At 46.3% G+C, this 16,108-nt stretch overlaps 1 protein-coding gene across 1 annotated transcript in view; it reads right to left on the reverse strand.

Annotated features, from left to right (window-relative positions):
• The window catches only part of Syk (spleen associated tyrosine kinase), a 74,293-nt gene that overhangs the window by 40,683 nt on the left and 17,502 nt on the right, over positions 1-16,108 (reverse strand). Inside the window, exon 3 of the mRNA XM_008847352.3 lies at positions 14,520-14,680. Coding sequence (XP_008845574.1) covers positions 14,520-14,680 — 161 coding nt within the window. The remainder of the gene's footprint in view (positions 1-14,519; positions 14,681-16,108) is intronic.

A 16,108-nucleotide genomic window follows, 5' to 3' on the forward strand; every position in this document is an offset into this window, starting at 1 on the left:
GAGAGAGAGACAGAGAGAGACAGAGAGACAGAGAGAGACAGAGACAGAGAGAGACAGAGAGAGAGAGGTTTGGTCTGAGAACAAATACCACTACTAGCACTGTGATGGGTGGGAGGAGACTTTCAGGAAAGCAGCAACCTCCTCAATTCCCAAGGAAAGAACTGACAGCACAGAACACTCAAGATGGTTACAGCTGACCATCAACCATTCACAAGCTCAAAAAGATTACCCCTAACGTAAGCAAGCATGAGTTATGAGAACAGAGGAATGGAGTCAGAGAGAGAGAGGGAGAAGGGGGGGCAGTTATACATCCTGACACTCTCAGTATTAAGGCCACGAGATAAGGCATGTAAACTAGCTATGTATGGAACGTTGAAAGAAAGGAAACACAGAATCATAATAAACACCAACCAATGAGATACTCTAACAATGTCCAGATATAATTTAGAAAAGAAAACCACAACATGTATCGTTTTTAAACATTCAAAAAAATAACTATTGTAAAAAATTAATGACCGAGTAAACCAGCAGATCTGATGGACAGGAATCAAACATTAGTGTATGGGAAGACAAATACAGTGATTTACCCATACGGCACAGAAAGAAAGGTGACGAGCTCAGAAAGACTAGAGAGGATACGTTAAAAAGGTTTAACACATTTCATAGGAGCTGCTGAAGGAAGAAATGACTTGTGAGCTAAGAACATCATCTGCTGAAAGAAAAAGCAGACATGGGCTTTTCAGAATTGATGGGAAGAAAGATCCACGGATGTATGAAGCACAGACACACAGAGCTCAGCTCAGCTGCATGGACACGATCTAGTTCATCTCCACAATGACTCAGGGTAGAACAGGACAGCAATCACTTTTGTCTGAAGGGAGCATGTAAGTGAAAGCAGAATGAGTACAGTTAAAACATTTGGATTATTTCTGGAATTTTCTATCTAACATTTTCAGACTACAGCTTACTACAGGTCATTGAAACCATGGGAAGTGAAATAAACCATGGACAAAGGGACTACTGCAATTCCCACATCTTATTAGTGAGTAAAACGAGGCTGAGAGCAAAACTAAGCTAAGAGTCCTGTCTACGTCATAGAGTTCATAGAGCAAGTGGACTGGTTCATGACCTGAGTTTCCGTACTATCTCATTCAAGTGTCCCTCAGTAAACGCAGTCTTTATAAAAAAGTATTTACTTATGTTATTTTTATTTATCATGTGTGTCTGTGTGAGCAAATGCCATGTATGTGTTGGTGCCCTCAGAGACCAGATGACAGCGTTGGATCCCCTGGAGCTGAAGTTACAGGTAGTTGTGAGGCACTTGATGTAGGTGTTGGGAACCAAACTCTAGTCCTCTGGAAGAGTAGCAAATACTCTTAACCACTGAGCAATCTCTCCAATACCTGATGTCCTTTTAAATAAATATTTAATTTTCATCTTGCAACCTTGGTAGTTCATTTTTATTTCTAGTACCCTTGTTGGTTTGGTCTGGGGCTCAACTGCAGGGCCCTGCATACACTGGGAAAATACTCTATCACTGAGCTCCATCCCTATCTCTTCCGGCTTATGCCTTTGCAGACCCTTTAGACACTCTTATGTAGAAACTTCATGTAGTCTGAAGGTTCACTCTATCTCCAGTCAAACACTACAGTACTTGGGATATGCTGCAGAAACATTCCCAACTAAGAATACGGTCACGGTACCTCTAATGCCCTACAGAAATCACCAATGAGGGCCGCTCTTCATGTAACTTGCCTAGGCATCAGGCAAGGCCATCAGACCAGCAGCAGTAGCATTTGAGAGCTTGGAAACACAAACCGCTGAGCCAAAAGCCAAGCCCAGAGAATGAACAGTTCATGGAGTGAGACCATCAGTGGGAGCTTTGTCCAGCCGTCTAAGGGACACACATAACTACACACACACACACACACACACAGATATACCACTCACACGTCTTTGCTGAGAGTCATCCCCTTCTGGACTTTGTGCACATTCCTTGCCCTGAATACAGGAAACAGAGGCTTTTGTGGGGGGGGGGGGTGATTTTACCTGATGTATTAAAGAGCTGTTACAGAAAAGGAACACACATGTGAGGTTCCTCCTGATCATGTACAATGACAAAAACCACAGCGAAGTGCCAAAGGCCACCCAACTATACCTGGCAGAGGTGCTCTTGAGATCTCAGCCCAGCTCAGCCCACAAGCCACAGCTCCCATCTTCCTTATATACTGTCCACATGAAGCCTCAAATCACCCGAGCTTCCTCTCTCTCATATGGTTTCTCAGCCTCCCCTCCCTGGCCTCTGCAGCACAGAATATCCAGGGACATCATCTCCCAACCTTGGAAGACTTCTGTGAATCCATCTCAGACCTGGCTCTCCAGCCCTCCTCCCTTGGGGCCCCTCCGAGTGTCACCTCTGAGCAAGTAATGATGGTCTTCCACAGACAATTGTGGGACCACCTCATCTCTGGCCCAGCAAACCTCTACCACCAGGGGACGCTCTGCTCTCCTGGGAGCTCCCTCAGTCCTCTTCACTTCTTCTCCCATAGTAATGGGAGCCTGGAGCTCACCAAGCCCCTTCCAGAATGCTGTACCCACCCATTCACCAGTTGACTGTGATCTCCTGTTCTCTGAGGTTCTCACCCGGGGTTCCCAGGCATCGGTCCTGTTGAGCTCCCCGAAGCTCCTATTGGAGTCCACCCCATTCCCTGGATTCCTCATAGCACTGCTCTGCTGTCCCTTCAACCCAGCAGGACATCTGCTAAGTGCCACCACTGCCCCACAGGACGACCCTCCAGGCTGTGTAACTGGCTCTCACTTCTCCCACTCTCCTTCCTCCCCTGTCCCTCCTCCCACCACCTCTCTTCCCATTGTCTTTCCTCCCATCCACTTAGCAGGTCCTTTTCTCTCAAAATGTCATGTGGTCAGCTCCTTCAGGGGAGCTTCTCCGGTCTCATCACCTCCCTTTCCCATGCCTGGCCACAACATGCTCTGGCCACACTGCAGGAACTCCGAGCCCTGCACAGATGCTCATCTGGGATGCTCTCCTCCTCAGCTAACTCTCTTCTCATCTCCTGGAGGCCCTTGAAATTTCCTTTACTTAGAGAGATCCTCCCATTGAGGCATTGTTGTACAAACTGAGATTACAGCCTCTGAAGACAAGAGTCCCATCCCTGCTCCCCCCACACGCCGAATGAGTGAGAGAGACGGGAGTAAAGGTGTAGGCAAGCACAGAAACTATAACACTGTAGAAACAGCGATTAAATTCCAGTACACACTCATGAGAACCTAGGTTCAATCTCTAGAACCCACATAAAAGAGCCAGGTACAGTGATGTGCGCTTGTAATCCCAGCACTGGGGAGGCGGGACAGGAGGATCCCTGGACTTCCTGGCCAGTCCACCTAGCAGAATTGGTGAGCTTGAGATTCCATGAGAGACCCTATCTCAAAAAAATAAGGCAGAGTGAAATAGAGGAGACACAAAATGTCAACTTCCGACCTAGACACACACATGCACACACACATACACACACACACACACACACACACACACACACACACACACACTCATGAATGAACAGGTATCTACATAAACACACATTTCATGGTGGGAGAGGCATGTTTTCATGTCACAGGCTCTGCAGCATGTGGACTTGAATGACATTTTCTGCCCCGCCCCCAGAAAGTAAATGAGGTAGGGAAGGCCTGCCTCTGTGGTCACAGTTCCCAGCTCCCACCAAGCTGCTCTAGTGCTTAGCCGGTTGGTTGCATGGATCATTTATTGGATGAATGACTGCTTCTGTACCCTTCTTTGAGTTTGCCCAACATATTCCTAAAGTCCAAAAACAGGAGCTGAGGCTTAAATGGCATTAATGGCTTCCTGGTTTGATGACCCTTTCCACAAATATGAAATATTACCTTTTACCTGTAAAACTAATTCAGCTTCTGGAGATCTACTACTTATGTGTTTAAAAGGTCACTTTCAGCTCATTCTTGGCTCTGTAATCTTTCCAAGGGCTCTCAGCCAAAAACAATAAAAATATCTGCCTGGACACTGAACAGAGAGGAACTGACAAGTCCATTTTTAAAATGTGGTGTGACATGGAATTCTTACAGCTTTGCATTCCAAGATTCCAAGGCACTTTGTAGGACCAAATGACAGAGAGACTCAGGTTTCAGCAGGTGAGATATGTGTGGAAGGGACACGATGTGCAGTGACTCTGAGCTGTACCTCCAGAGGGCCTGAGTGAGAGATGACTGACAGGTATGTTGATACCCTCCAGAGGGCCTAGATGAGGCATCTCTGCATAGAGGGAGAGAGGCATGTGGACGCCCACTGCATGTCCCACCTGGCCTCATCCAACAGAGGGACTCTGCAGCCTCAGACTTTGTAATGCTTGTCAAAGAGGATTTTGGAGCCAAGGAATACTGCTCTTTCTTCCACTCCAACCTCCCTCAGAGTTGACCAGGACCCGAAAACGACCCCTGTCATCATTAACAGTGACTTGTGAACCTAGAGGAAGGATGGAATCCTGTTTTCTACATACAGAAAGCCAGTTACTAAATGACAGTTGAATGAAGCACCGATCATGAGATGTGAGACTTACAGGAAACAGAGGGTGCTGAAGAGATGCGCCGGGTGCTCATTAAAGCCACGTGATTTTATAAGTCTTATATATTTATAGCATTTTCCACTTTTAAAACAATACATTTGTTATGATTTTTTTTCACTTAAGAAATTACATTCAGGGCTTGCTGCTCAGGCATGAGGATCTGAGTTCAGATCTTCAGTACCCACATTTTTAAAAAAGCCAAACGCAGCAGCTCATGCCTATCAACCCAGAGCTGATGCAGAAACAGGAGGATCCTGGCGGGTTGCTAGCTAGCAGAATTGGAGCTCCAGGTTCAGTGAGAGACCCAGCCTCAATAAACAAGGCACAGAGCAAGAAGAAAACACCCAACATTAACCTTTGACCTCCACAAGGGCACACACATCTGCAGACACGTGTATACATAAACACATACAGCACATGTGTATACATATACAGAGAACATTAATAAAATAAAACAAATAAAATGCTGTATTCTACTTTGCAGCTCTATTTTTATTAGTAATTTTGTAGGTTTGAATACGACATAGTGTCTATCCCAGCATCTTCATAAGTATGTGTCATTACAGTTTGGTCTCACTTGTAGTTACTTTAGAGTGTCTTTCTCCAAATTGTGTTTGCTTTGGACCCCAACAATCGTGGATTCTTTTTGGGAGAAGGAGAGCTATGGAGTTTTGGGAAAATAAATTTTGTTTCTCTTTTTCTAACAAATCTACTTTGTAGTCATGCTTAAACTGTGACTAACTTCTCAAATTAGCAAACCAGAGGTGAAGGCAACACCCACTATAATCCCCCTCTACACTCTGCAGCTTGCTTGGGTCCCTGGCCCCACCAAGGAGACAGAGGTCTGCCTCTCACCCACCTGGAGGACTCCCTATCTGCTACTTATATCAGGCCAGATAGACCCAGGGAACTGTAGGCCACCAAGGTCAAGGCCAGGTGATGTCCATGGATGGTGGACAGAGATGACCCCAGACCCACACCATCTCTTGAAATTATCCTTCTAGTACACAGGGAAAGCCCTGACAACTACTTTCTCAAAGTCAACCCTGAATGCCTGGCCAACCCACGTGGACAGGAGATCAGAGAAAGGCTGATCAAAGCCTCAGACCTCCCTCAAGGGATTCTTGGTGGAATGGTAGGGACTCGGTTTTGGGCATTTGCTTTGTAGCTTGAACAAACTCCTGAGTTCTCATTGAAGAACAAAAAGTTCAACCACCAAGGCATGATGTCTGCCAGCTCATCCATGCTGTCACTATAAACAGATTCATATACATTCATGAAGATCAAATGCTAGACCCACGGATGGACCACATCCCCAGATGGAATCCAGCTAGATAGACTCTGGGATTGTCTTTTGTTTCTGTGCTGTTGTTATAGGGTCTTGTGTATGCGAGGGTGGCCTCAACAGATGACCTTGAACTTTTGATCCCCCTGCCTCCACCTCTCCAGTGCTAGGATTGGTGGCACGAACCAGCACACCCAGTTTATGAAGTGCTAAGGACTGAACCTGGGGCTTCATGCAAATGCTGCCAACTGAGCCGCATTTCTACTCTCTACACTTATCTTCTATGCCTTGAACCACCTTATCCAAACGGTCATTGAAGCTAGCTGGCCTCGTACTTTCTGAATATGTTTTCCCCTCACTGTTCTCTGTTCCAAGGCGTTTCTCAGCTCCACTGCATGGCCACTGTGGTGTGTGTTTTAATAACAGGACTCTTTCCCCATTTTTTTTGAAATGCCAAGAAACAATTTATTACAAAGTGAAAATTTTCTCATCGAAAATCTAGACATCCATATAACTATCATGCTGCATTGACATACATGAACTGTATAAACTGACATCAGTTCACAACACACCAAGTTAAGACAACTAATAAAGGGGAAGACGTTTACCCAATTATGTACAGAGAAAATCACAAACTGGATCTCCACTTTCTAAAACTACGTTCACTCTGGCACTGGAGAGCTGGCTCAGCAGTTAAGAGCACTGACAACTCTTGAAGAGGACCTGGGTTCAAGTTCCAGCACCCATATAGCAGCTAACAACTGTCCATAACTCCAGTTCCAGGAGATCTGATGCCTTCTTCTGATCTCGGTGGGCACTGCACAGTATGGGTGCACTTACATGCATGCAGGCAATACAGTCATATACATAAAATAAAAATAATAAAAACAAAATATTTTTAAAAAGTTCACTCGGTCTTAGAAAACTATAACCTGGGGAATACAGAGAGAGCTGGCTGGTGCTACCACCATAGGGGACATAGTATCTTTGTTTGAGACACATTCTCATGTAGCAATTAATATACATGAACTATATGTTAATGACCTTGAACTACTGATCTTCCTGCCTTTATCTCCAAAGTGCTGGGATTACATGCTTACACCACCAACCCCAGTTGAGAATGTCTTTTTAAGAGTCTTGTAAAGAGCCTACTGCCACAACAGACTCTGGTCACTTGCTGTTTTTGAAGCCAAAGCCACCATACAAAGTCTGACCATCTCCCCAGGTCATGTGTTCTAGTTTGTCTTTGTGCTGCTTGGTTTTTGTCAACTTGACAGAAACTGGAGCCACTTAGAAATAGGCATCCTCAAGGAAGAAATGGTCTCCACCAGAGTGGCCTGTGGGCATGCCTCTGGGAGATTTTCTTGCTTGATGGTTGATATGGGAAGGCCCAGCCCACTGTGGGCAGTGTCATCCCTGGGCAGGTGGGCCTGGGCTGTATAAGAAAAGTAGCTGAGCAAGCCAGAAGAAGCGAGCCAGTAAGCAGTATTCCTCCATGTTCTCTGCTTCAGTTCCTGCCTCCCTGCCTTGAGTTCCAGGCCTGACTTCCTTCAGTGATGGTCTGTAACCTGGGAGTTGTAAGATGAAGTAAACTTTTCCTCCCCAAAGTTGGTTTTGGCCGATGTTTTACCACAGCAAGCAGAAAGCTAACTAAAACAGTGTTTATGTCCTTTTATCTACTTAAGTGCTGGGCAAAAGTCCTACTGTAAAATTCCCAGTACAGCCATGTTTCAAATGTTGAGCTTTCCTGCTGGGCTGCTGAAAAGATACTGATAACAATGTCAAATATAAGAGTATAAATCCCACCGAAAGGTCACTGAAGAGAAAGGTTCTCTGATTTTCCTTAAAGGGCCAGATATGGAAACTCAGGTCTAACACTTCAGAGATTCAGAAACCACCCCAAGATTTCACTCCCCGGCAAATCAAGTGGTCCTCTCCTTCGGCTCCCAGTCTATGAAGCCATTCAAAGAAATGATCCCAACTTGGGCACTGTCACTTTCTGTATCACTCTGTCTTGTGCCAGGTCTTCACGGCTGCGATATGGTTTAAATTCCACAATCTATTCCCATGAGGAGCCCACCAAAGTAAAAATCAAACGTATCCGCCCACTATAAGATGACCGACTCGTCCACTATAAGATGACCGACCCATCCACAGACTATCTTACTGAGTCATCATACTTCGAAGGGCTTGTCCTGCATAAACCAAGTGCCTCCTTACAGTTGATTCTTCCGTCTACCCTTTAGAGGTTGGTGCTGTTTGGGGTGTTACTTCTTTCCAGTGAAGCTTCATGCATACACGGATAGAGCCATCTTCTCCAGTCCCACAGGCAGCTTACACCAGAGCAGCTTGGAGTGTGCGCTCATGTGGGAGAAGCCCGAACAACTCTTGACTGCTCAGTCCCAACCTCTGGGCTGCCTGTCCAGTCAGAGGGTCATTTTAGGATTGAGGAGAACACAGCGGTAACCTGGTACCTTCACAGCTTCCCTGGAAACTGGCATAGTTGTGAAGTTCTACCAGCTGCTCCTACAGACTCCAGCAGAAGGTCTGCAGCTGGTGCTCGCTCATGAACTCCTTGATGTGGAGGAAGTAGAGGGTGCCGGTGCTCTCTCCAATCACAGTGGCGGTCTGGGTGTAGGAAGGATGCATGAAGGTAGACTCAGCTCCTAGGCAGAATGGTCATCCCTGGGCTCCCTCACAAACCAGACGGCTGGAAGGAAATGCATGTGTGAGGAGTGGATGACTGCCCCACCCTTTCTTTACAGTAAAAAGGTTATTCTGAGACTGGGGGTGGCAGGAGAGGGGCAAGAGCAAGGTGGTCTCTCTGTACTGCTTGGATCTTCCCAGCCACATCTGACTCCCACTCAGTAGCCTCTGAAACCCCCACAATTGAATTTCTAGTTCTGAGGGTGAAGCTCTTCCACCCTTTAGTCCAGTCTTCAGTCCTGTTGCTTTGCTGTAACATTTGCAGGCTGGAGTGATGGCATCAAGGGCCGGGGAGATGGCTCAGTCAGTAAAGTGCTTGCCTTGTGAGAACAAGAGCTGAGTTCAGTCCTCAAACCCACTTAACATATCTGGATGTGGTGGTGTGGGCTCACAATCCAGCCTTGGGGAGGTAGAGGCAGGTGGATTCCTGGGGCTCACCAGTCAGATAGCTTAGCCTATGTGGAGAGTCCCAGGGTAATGAGAGACCATGTCTCAAAACACAAGGTAGATGGCTCCCGAGGAATGTCACCTGAGATTGACCTCTGTTCTTCTCATGCATGATACACACATGCATCCACAGGAACATGCACTCACAAATATGCATACACACAAGAAGCACATTTACTATTTATGAGGCATGCACTCTCACCAACCTGGAGAACGACGTATAATACAAAATTAGCTCTCAACCTCTCTGTGAGATAATTCTTTGTTGAAATTCTGTCACTTCACACAAGAAAAAGCTAAGTGTGAGTCTTTTCATGGCCACATTGGGGACACTTTCATTCTGGGCATTCACAGCCATAGAGCAAAAATACACACAGCTCCTGCAAACTGAAAAGCAGAACAGAAGGACAAAGGGGGAGCAGGCCTGGGGCAGGGAGATGGCCCAGTTGGGAAAGTGCCATGCAAGCGTGAAGTCCTGGGTTCAATCCCCAGCACCCATGTATAAAGCTGGGCATGGTGTCAAGGTATAGCACTTCATCTTTTCTGTATCTCTATGTCTAATGTCTAATGATGTCTAATGATGTATCTTGAATAATGTGGTTTCATAGTGATTTCATAGGAGACCCCAGGCAGTCCAAAGATTCTAATTTTTAATGTGCATGTATGTGTGTGTGTGTGTGTGTGTGTGTGTATGTGTGTGTGTGCATGTGTGCATGTGCAGAGGCCAGATGTTGGTTGGGTTGAGTGTCTTCTTTCATCACTTTCTATCCTGTTTTTTAAGACAGGGTCTCTCACTGAACCTGGAGCTTGCTGTTTCTACTAAACTGGTTGGGTAGTCACTTTGAATGAAAATGTGGAGCTTCCCAGTCACCCAGTCATCCCCCCAATCACAGGAAGTGATCAGGAGGGAATGAAGCAGAGAAGTAGAAATCTGGAATTTGAGAATAAAGACCCATCAAGACCTTGAATCAGGCCTGGGGTCCACAGAGTCACAGGAGGAGCGAGGCAAGACACGGTTCTCACAGGCTAGATCCCTAGGTGGATGGCTACATCCTCATTTATATTCCCAAGAAGACACTGCACAAACACATCTTCTAATTTCAGAGTTTCCAAGATGGTTTCCTGACAGCTGAGCAACTTGTACCAATCCCTGGGTGCTCAGCATATGAACACGGAAGAGGGGCAAGCAAGTGGGATTCCAGGGTTAAAGAAAAATTCCAGCTCCAAGTGCTCATTGCAGTAAAATCAGCAGGAGCTTGTCCACAGCTCAGAAGGAGCAACTCCAAGGCCAGTGAGCATCTTCTGTCCTTTTCCCTGCCCTCCTTTACCTGCTTGAGATAAACGTGGTGAATAGTGTCCCGGCAGCTGGTAGAGACAGTGGGAAGCTAACAGATGATCAGGAAGGAAAGAGGACATAGAGAAGGCCTCTGTACCTTTCTTGGGTTTCACCTGACAGAAAATGGAAGGTACCACTGCTTATGTTAGCTGAGATAGTGCACACTATCCCAAGGCAGAAGACTTGCTGGACTGGGTTGTAAGCAAATCCAAATGGAATCTAGATTGAAGTCTCCTGTATTCACCAATTAGACCTGGGTCTAGGCCTTTGATCTTGTTTAATGATCACTGAGAACAAGAGAGGATGGTGGCAAAAAGGCCTATATTAGGTGTGAGCAGTGACTTAAAGTCTATGGAGGAGGCACATAGCAAACAATATGCCACTTTATGTGAGGGATCGGGGCATCCCTGGATTTGGACATTGTAGCTGTCCTGGAACCAATTCCCTGAGGCTACAGTTTGCCAACTAGACTATGCAGGACTACCTAACAGCCAAGGGTCTCTCTCCCTCACACAGATGTGGACATGAGGTCAGACATTGACAGAACTGACTTCTCCAGTTGCAGTGGTCATGATGATGCTTAGCATTCTGTGCTTTGTATAAGATTCTAGCAATACTTGTCCGGGAGGGATGGGCTCACAGAATGATCAGCCAGTGGACAGGAGACAGACTCTTTAGGAAAATCTGAATAAGGGCCTGAGAAGAAAGGGGGAGAGGAAGAAACCAATAGTAGCCTTGGACCCTTGGCTGTCCCAGGCAGGGTAGGTGCCTCTGGGTGATACCCTCCTCTAAGTGAGGACAGTTAGCAGTAGGTGCAAATCTGCTCTGACACCAAAAGCCCTGTCCCATGGCTGTTCATTGGAAATGAGGCACATTCTATGAAATGAACAATGGGCAGGTTATATTTGGGGTACTCAAAACCAGGTTCAGGATCTCCTGAAACTTTGACTCATCACCACTAGGGAATAAAGAACAGAGGTCTGCTATGGGTTAGGAACAGATGTTGTGCCCTGGGACTTGTGCGTTGGTTTACATGAGTTCACCAGAGCATTTGACCCTTTCCCTTAACAGAAGCATATGTGAACACTTGTACTAAGGAAGGAAGATGGACCAGGATTGGGCAACATGGACTCACTTGGGAGACTCATGGTATTTACTGGAGCAAATGCTGCTCTGGTCCAGACACAGGAAGGAACTGGGCCACAAGAAGTACCACTCGCCAATCTCCTATGGTCTACACAATTGTACATGTCCTGTTCACACAATCAAACGAAACACCATTATCCTGCAGAGAGTGGAAAGCCACATGCCAGACACAGATGAAAGCTTCATTGGGTTCTGTAGGAAGCCATGAGAATGTCACCAAGTTGTAAGATCTTCCGGGACGCTGCCTCTTATTTCTTCTCTGTGAACACCACGAGATTCCCTGGTCAGGAAAACTTCCTGATGCCAATGATATAGAAATCACACTGAAGTCACAGAGAGGAAACTCAGACCCATGTTGACCACACACACTGGGCTGTGAGACTGATTCTTCATTTACTCCGCAAGAGGGGCTGTGGGTGTATCTCAGTGGATAGAGCACTTGTCTGGCATGCATGAAGCCCTGGGTTTGATTCCCCAGCACTGCAGAACTGTAGAAACTGGACCCAATGGTATAATTCTAGCACTAAGAAAGTGGAGCCAGGAGGAACTTATGGTCAGATCATCCTTGGCTACATAGTGCATTTGAGGCAAGCCTGGCTATGTGAAACCCTATAGAAAGAAAGGAGAGAGAGAGAGAGAGAGAGAGAGAGAGAGCCAGGCCAGCCTGAGCTATAGAGTAAAACTCCATCACAAAAGGAGAGAAAGGGAGGGAGGAGAGAAGGAGGAAAGGGGTGAGAGGGAAGGAGGGAGAGAGGACGAGGAAGAAGAAAAGAGAGAGAGAGAGAGAGAGAGAAGGAAGGAAGGGAGGGAGGAAAGAAGGAAGGAAGGAAGGTAGGTAAGGGGTTTGTCACTGACTCCAGACACAGAGAAGCTCAGTCTGGAGAAGGTGATTCCCTAAGGATTCAGGTTACCTATAACAGGCACCTGAACATGGGGTCTAAGCAAGGTCTCTGCATCTCCAATGCTTCTGCCTTTCACTACCACCCTGTTTGAGGTAAGGCGTTAGCTGAAGGGTACTGTCTATGTGTCCACCTACAGCAAGCCCTGCAGGTGGAGCTAGAGCATGGGCAGCATAGAAGACAAGCCAGTCCTTGAGATTAGTGCCTGCAGGGGGCAATTAGGTGATTGCAATCTAACAAAGAGGAAGAACCCAGCCCAAGAAGATTGTCTGAGAGCACTCTATGGAAACACAGACTCCCAGGTCCCTTGTCCATGAGGCCCCTGAGTCTTCTGAGCATTGCTACAGCTGGTGCGGATACACACTAGCTTTGAGAATTTCCAGCACAAGCTGTAAGTCCGTATGTTGGGGTGTGGTATGGCATGAGGGGACATGGGATGTTTGTCTCTGTAACTGACAGACAGGCTGCTTGAAGAGGCTCCTGCCTTCTGCATGGGATTATACATGTCTCTGGGAAAAAGATGGGGAGTGCAGAACATGGCGGGGCGGGGGGAATCTGCTTGTGACCACAGGTGTTCCTCAAAGGGCTTGAGAGCAGACTCCGGCCAGAGAGAAGGCAGCAGCAGCTTTCTCATAAGCAGCATGTCTCCTGGGTGCTCAACGTGTCATAATGCTGTCTGCTGCTCCAGGACATTTGTGTTGGATACTACTGTTCAAAGATGGAAGGCAGCCAGGTCTCAGAACAATGTTCTGCTCAGCACTCAGTGAGGGGACACTGTCCTCTACAGTCTCGCTGGGGCTAGACTGAGTCTTATGGACTAGTCAGTCACCACTGCCAACTTGTGCTATTCTTTTCTTTCTTTAAGATTGTGCTGAAGAAAAATTTTTAGGGGCTAGAAAGGTGACTCAAAGGTTAAGATCACTGGCTCCTTTTGCAGAGGACCTAGGTTCAGTTCCCAGCACCCATATGGTGGCTAACAGCCATCCATAACTCCAGCTCCAAGGGATCTCTCTGGGCATTGCATGCATATGATTCACTTGCATACATTCAGGCAAAACACTCATACACATAAAATAAAAACATGCAAGTTCATTTTTAAATATCAGAAGAGCAAAGTTCTTTAAACTGATACAAATGCAGAAAATCACTTCTGTCTCTAGGAAAAGTTGATATCCTGCTATTAATGAATGTGCCAGACTAAGAGATTGTGTCACAGATTCTGGTCACATTTCCATGGATGGAATGGGGTGGTGGTCCTTCAGACCCCCAGGAGGCATCTCTGTAGGGACACTGAGTGATGCTAAATGCAGGGGGTCCCACAGCACCACATCTGTGTCAGTACATCTTTGCAGAGGAGGCTTTTCCACATACATTTACATGTGAACAGGAATACACATACAAAACATTACCTAGAAGCTGGGCTGGTGAGATGACTCAGCGGTTAAGAGCACTGACTGCTCTTTCAGAGGATTCAGGTTTGATTCCTAGCACCCACGTGGCAGCTAACAATGGTCTGTAACTCCAGTTCCAGGGGATCTGATGCCCTCTTCTGACCTCTGAGGGCATTGCATGACACAGGTGCACTTACATACATGCAGGCAATAAACTCATATATCTATCTATCTATCTATCTATCTATCTATCTATCTATCTATATATATATATATAATAAAAATAAATAAAACACTAAAAAAGAAATTACCTAAAAGTTGTGTGCATAAGGTATGTATAAAATATTAAATTTCAAGTGCAGACTTGGGGATGCAATCTCACATCATCTCATTACATACATACCACTCTTCCCCAATCAGAAAACATCCAAAATCCAAAGTACTCCCAGTCCAACGCATTTTGGATAACAAATACACAACCCATGTTGACCAAATATCATTTCCTTTAAGCACAATGTCACACTTTGTGGTCAGACTATATAAGCTCATGCTGGATCACAAGTGATGCCAGCTCCTGTATGGGCAGATGGGAACCCATGTCCCCTTCTGGGGCCACCTGGGGTCCCCTTATGTAGAAACTGTTACTTCTAGCTGAATGTGCCTGGAGGTAGGAGGTAGGGTTGACATGACACTCACAGGAATTTCCCATTGATCTTTGACCCTATGAGGACGGTCTGCTCTGATTCATCCCTGGAGATGTTGCCATGGAACCAGGGCATCTTCTCATGGGCAGTGGTGGCGATCAGCTTCTCCAGCTGGGGCTTCTGGCTGATGATGGCTTGCTCCAGAGCCTGGCCCTGCAGTGAGTGAAGAGGAGAAAGAGTGAGCCCGGCAGATGGAGAAGTCAACCCCAATCTGTTCTGGGTCTTACTCAGCAAAGAAGAACCAAATTCTACTAGCCCGCTCTGCATACCTTTAAGTATATACATAAGGAAATGAGTTTTGAAATGAAGAGATGGGACCTTGTAAAGCCATACATAACTTTGAGCATGTAGGTATAATCCATGAGGTTCAAAGAATGGGTCTTCCAAAGACAGTTGTGCACTCAGCCGAGGTTCTGGGCAAAAACCTGGTCATTTCACAACCAGCAAGAGGCTTTAAGATGCATGTGAGGGCGGCTGGCAGGATGACTCAGAGGCTAAAGACATTTCCTGCCAAACCTGCAGACCTGAGTGGGGTTCCTGGGACTCACATGGTAGAAGGAGAGAATCAACTCCTGTGAGTGGTCTGACCTCTATATGTCCACTGTGACGTGTTCCCCCACCTACACACAAAATAAATAAATGAATAAATACATATAATTTTAAAAAATTTGAAAAAGATGTGTGTGAGGAAGGCACCCATGGCTTCCTGTCTACCAGATTTTAACTAAGTCCTCACGCCCACTTCCCCACACATCTGCAGGAAATGGCATAAGAAGAGGCACAGGTGAGCATCCCAAATCATGTGGGCACAACCAACAAGGTGGAAATAAAACCTGGGAAGTGGAGTAAGAGCTGAGGGGACAGAATTCCTCATCCTTCTCAATAAGGGAGAAGTAGGTCTTCTTGGTAATATATGAATAGCCAGAGTTTGATTAGTGCATGTTTAAAATGAACTCAAAAGAGTGAAAACCAAGCCATAACCTTCTCAGGCATGGAGACGGGAGGAGACAAAGAAGAGGGGAATGAGCACTTTGACAACATGTACCGATGGAGTGTGAACAAAGGCAGCGAGGGTCACAGTCACAGAAGCATCTGGAACATCGGAAAAGGCTGGCGATCCATCCAGACACCACGGAGAGCCAATCAGACACAGGCACCAACTCAGGCAGGCACCAGGTGTGTGGTGCCATGTGAGGTAAGTCGGTGAAAAGGCCTCATACTGTGAGAGTCCGTTCAAAGGGAAGACGTGCAGATGGACTAGACAGAGACCTGTGGTTGCCAGGGGCCAGGGTGGGGTATGGCTGAAGGAGTGAGGGGGCTCCTCTTTGTATTTTTTTGTTTTTGAGACAGGCTAGCCTTGAACTCATTGATGAGTTCCTTGATGTAGCTAATAATGATGCTGAACTCTTGATCTTCCTGCCTCCACCTCTCAAGTGCCAGGGTTACAAATGTGCACAACCATGTCCATTTTTTTTAATGTAGTGCTAGAGATTGAACCCAGGGCTTCATGAATGCTAGACAAGTACTCCGCCAAAGCAGCCATTTATCTTGATTACAGTGGAAGTTACATGACGCTTTGCA

This window comes from Nannospalax galili, unplaced genomic scaffold (assembly GCF_000622305.1).
Source record: "Nannospalax galili isolate Female #2095 unplaced genomic scaffold, S.galili_v1.0 scaffold762, whole genome shotgun sequence".
Lineage (NCBI taxonomy): Eukaryota > Metazoa > Chordata > Mammalia > Rodentia > Spalacidae > Nannospalax > Nannospalax galili.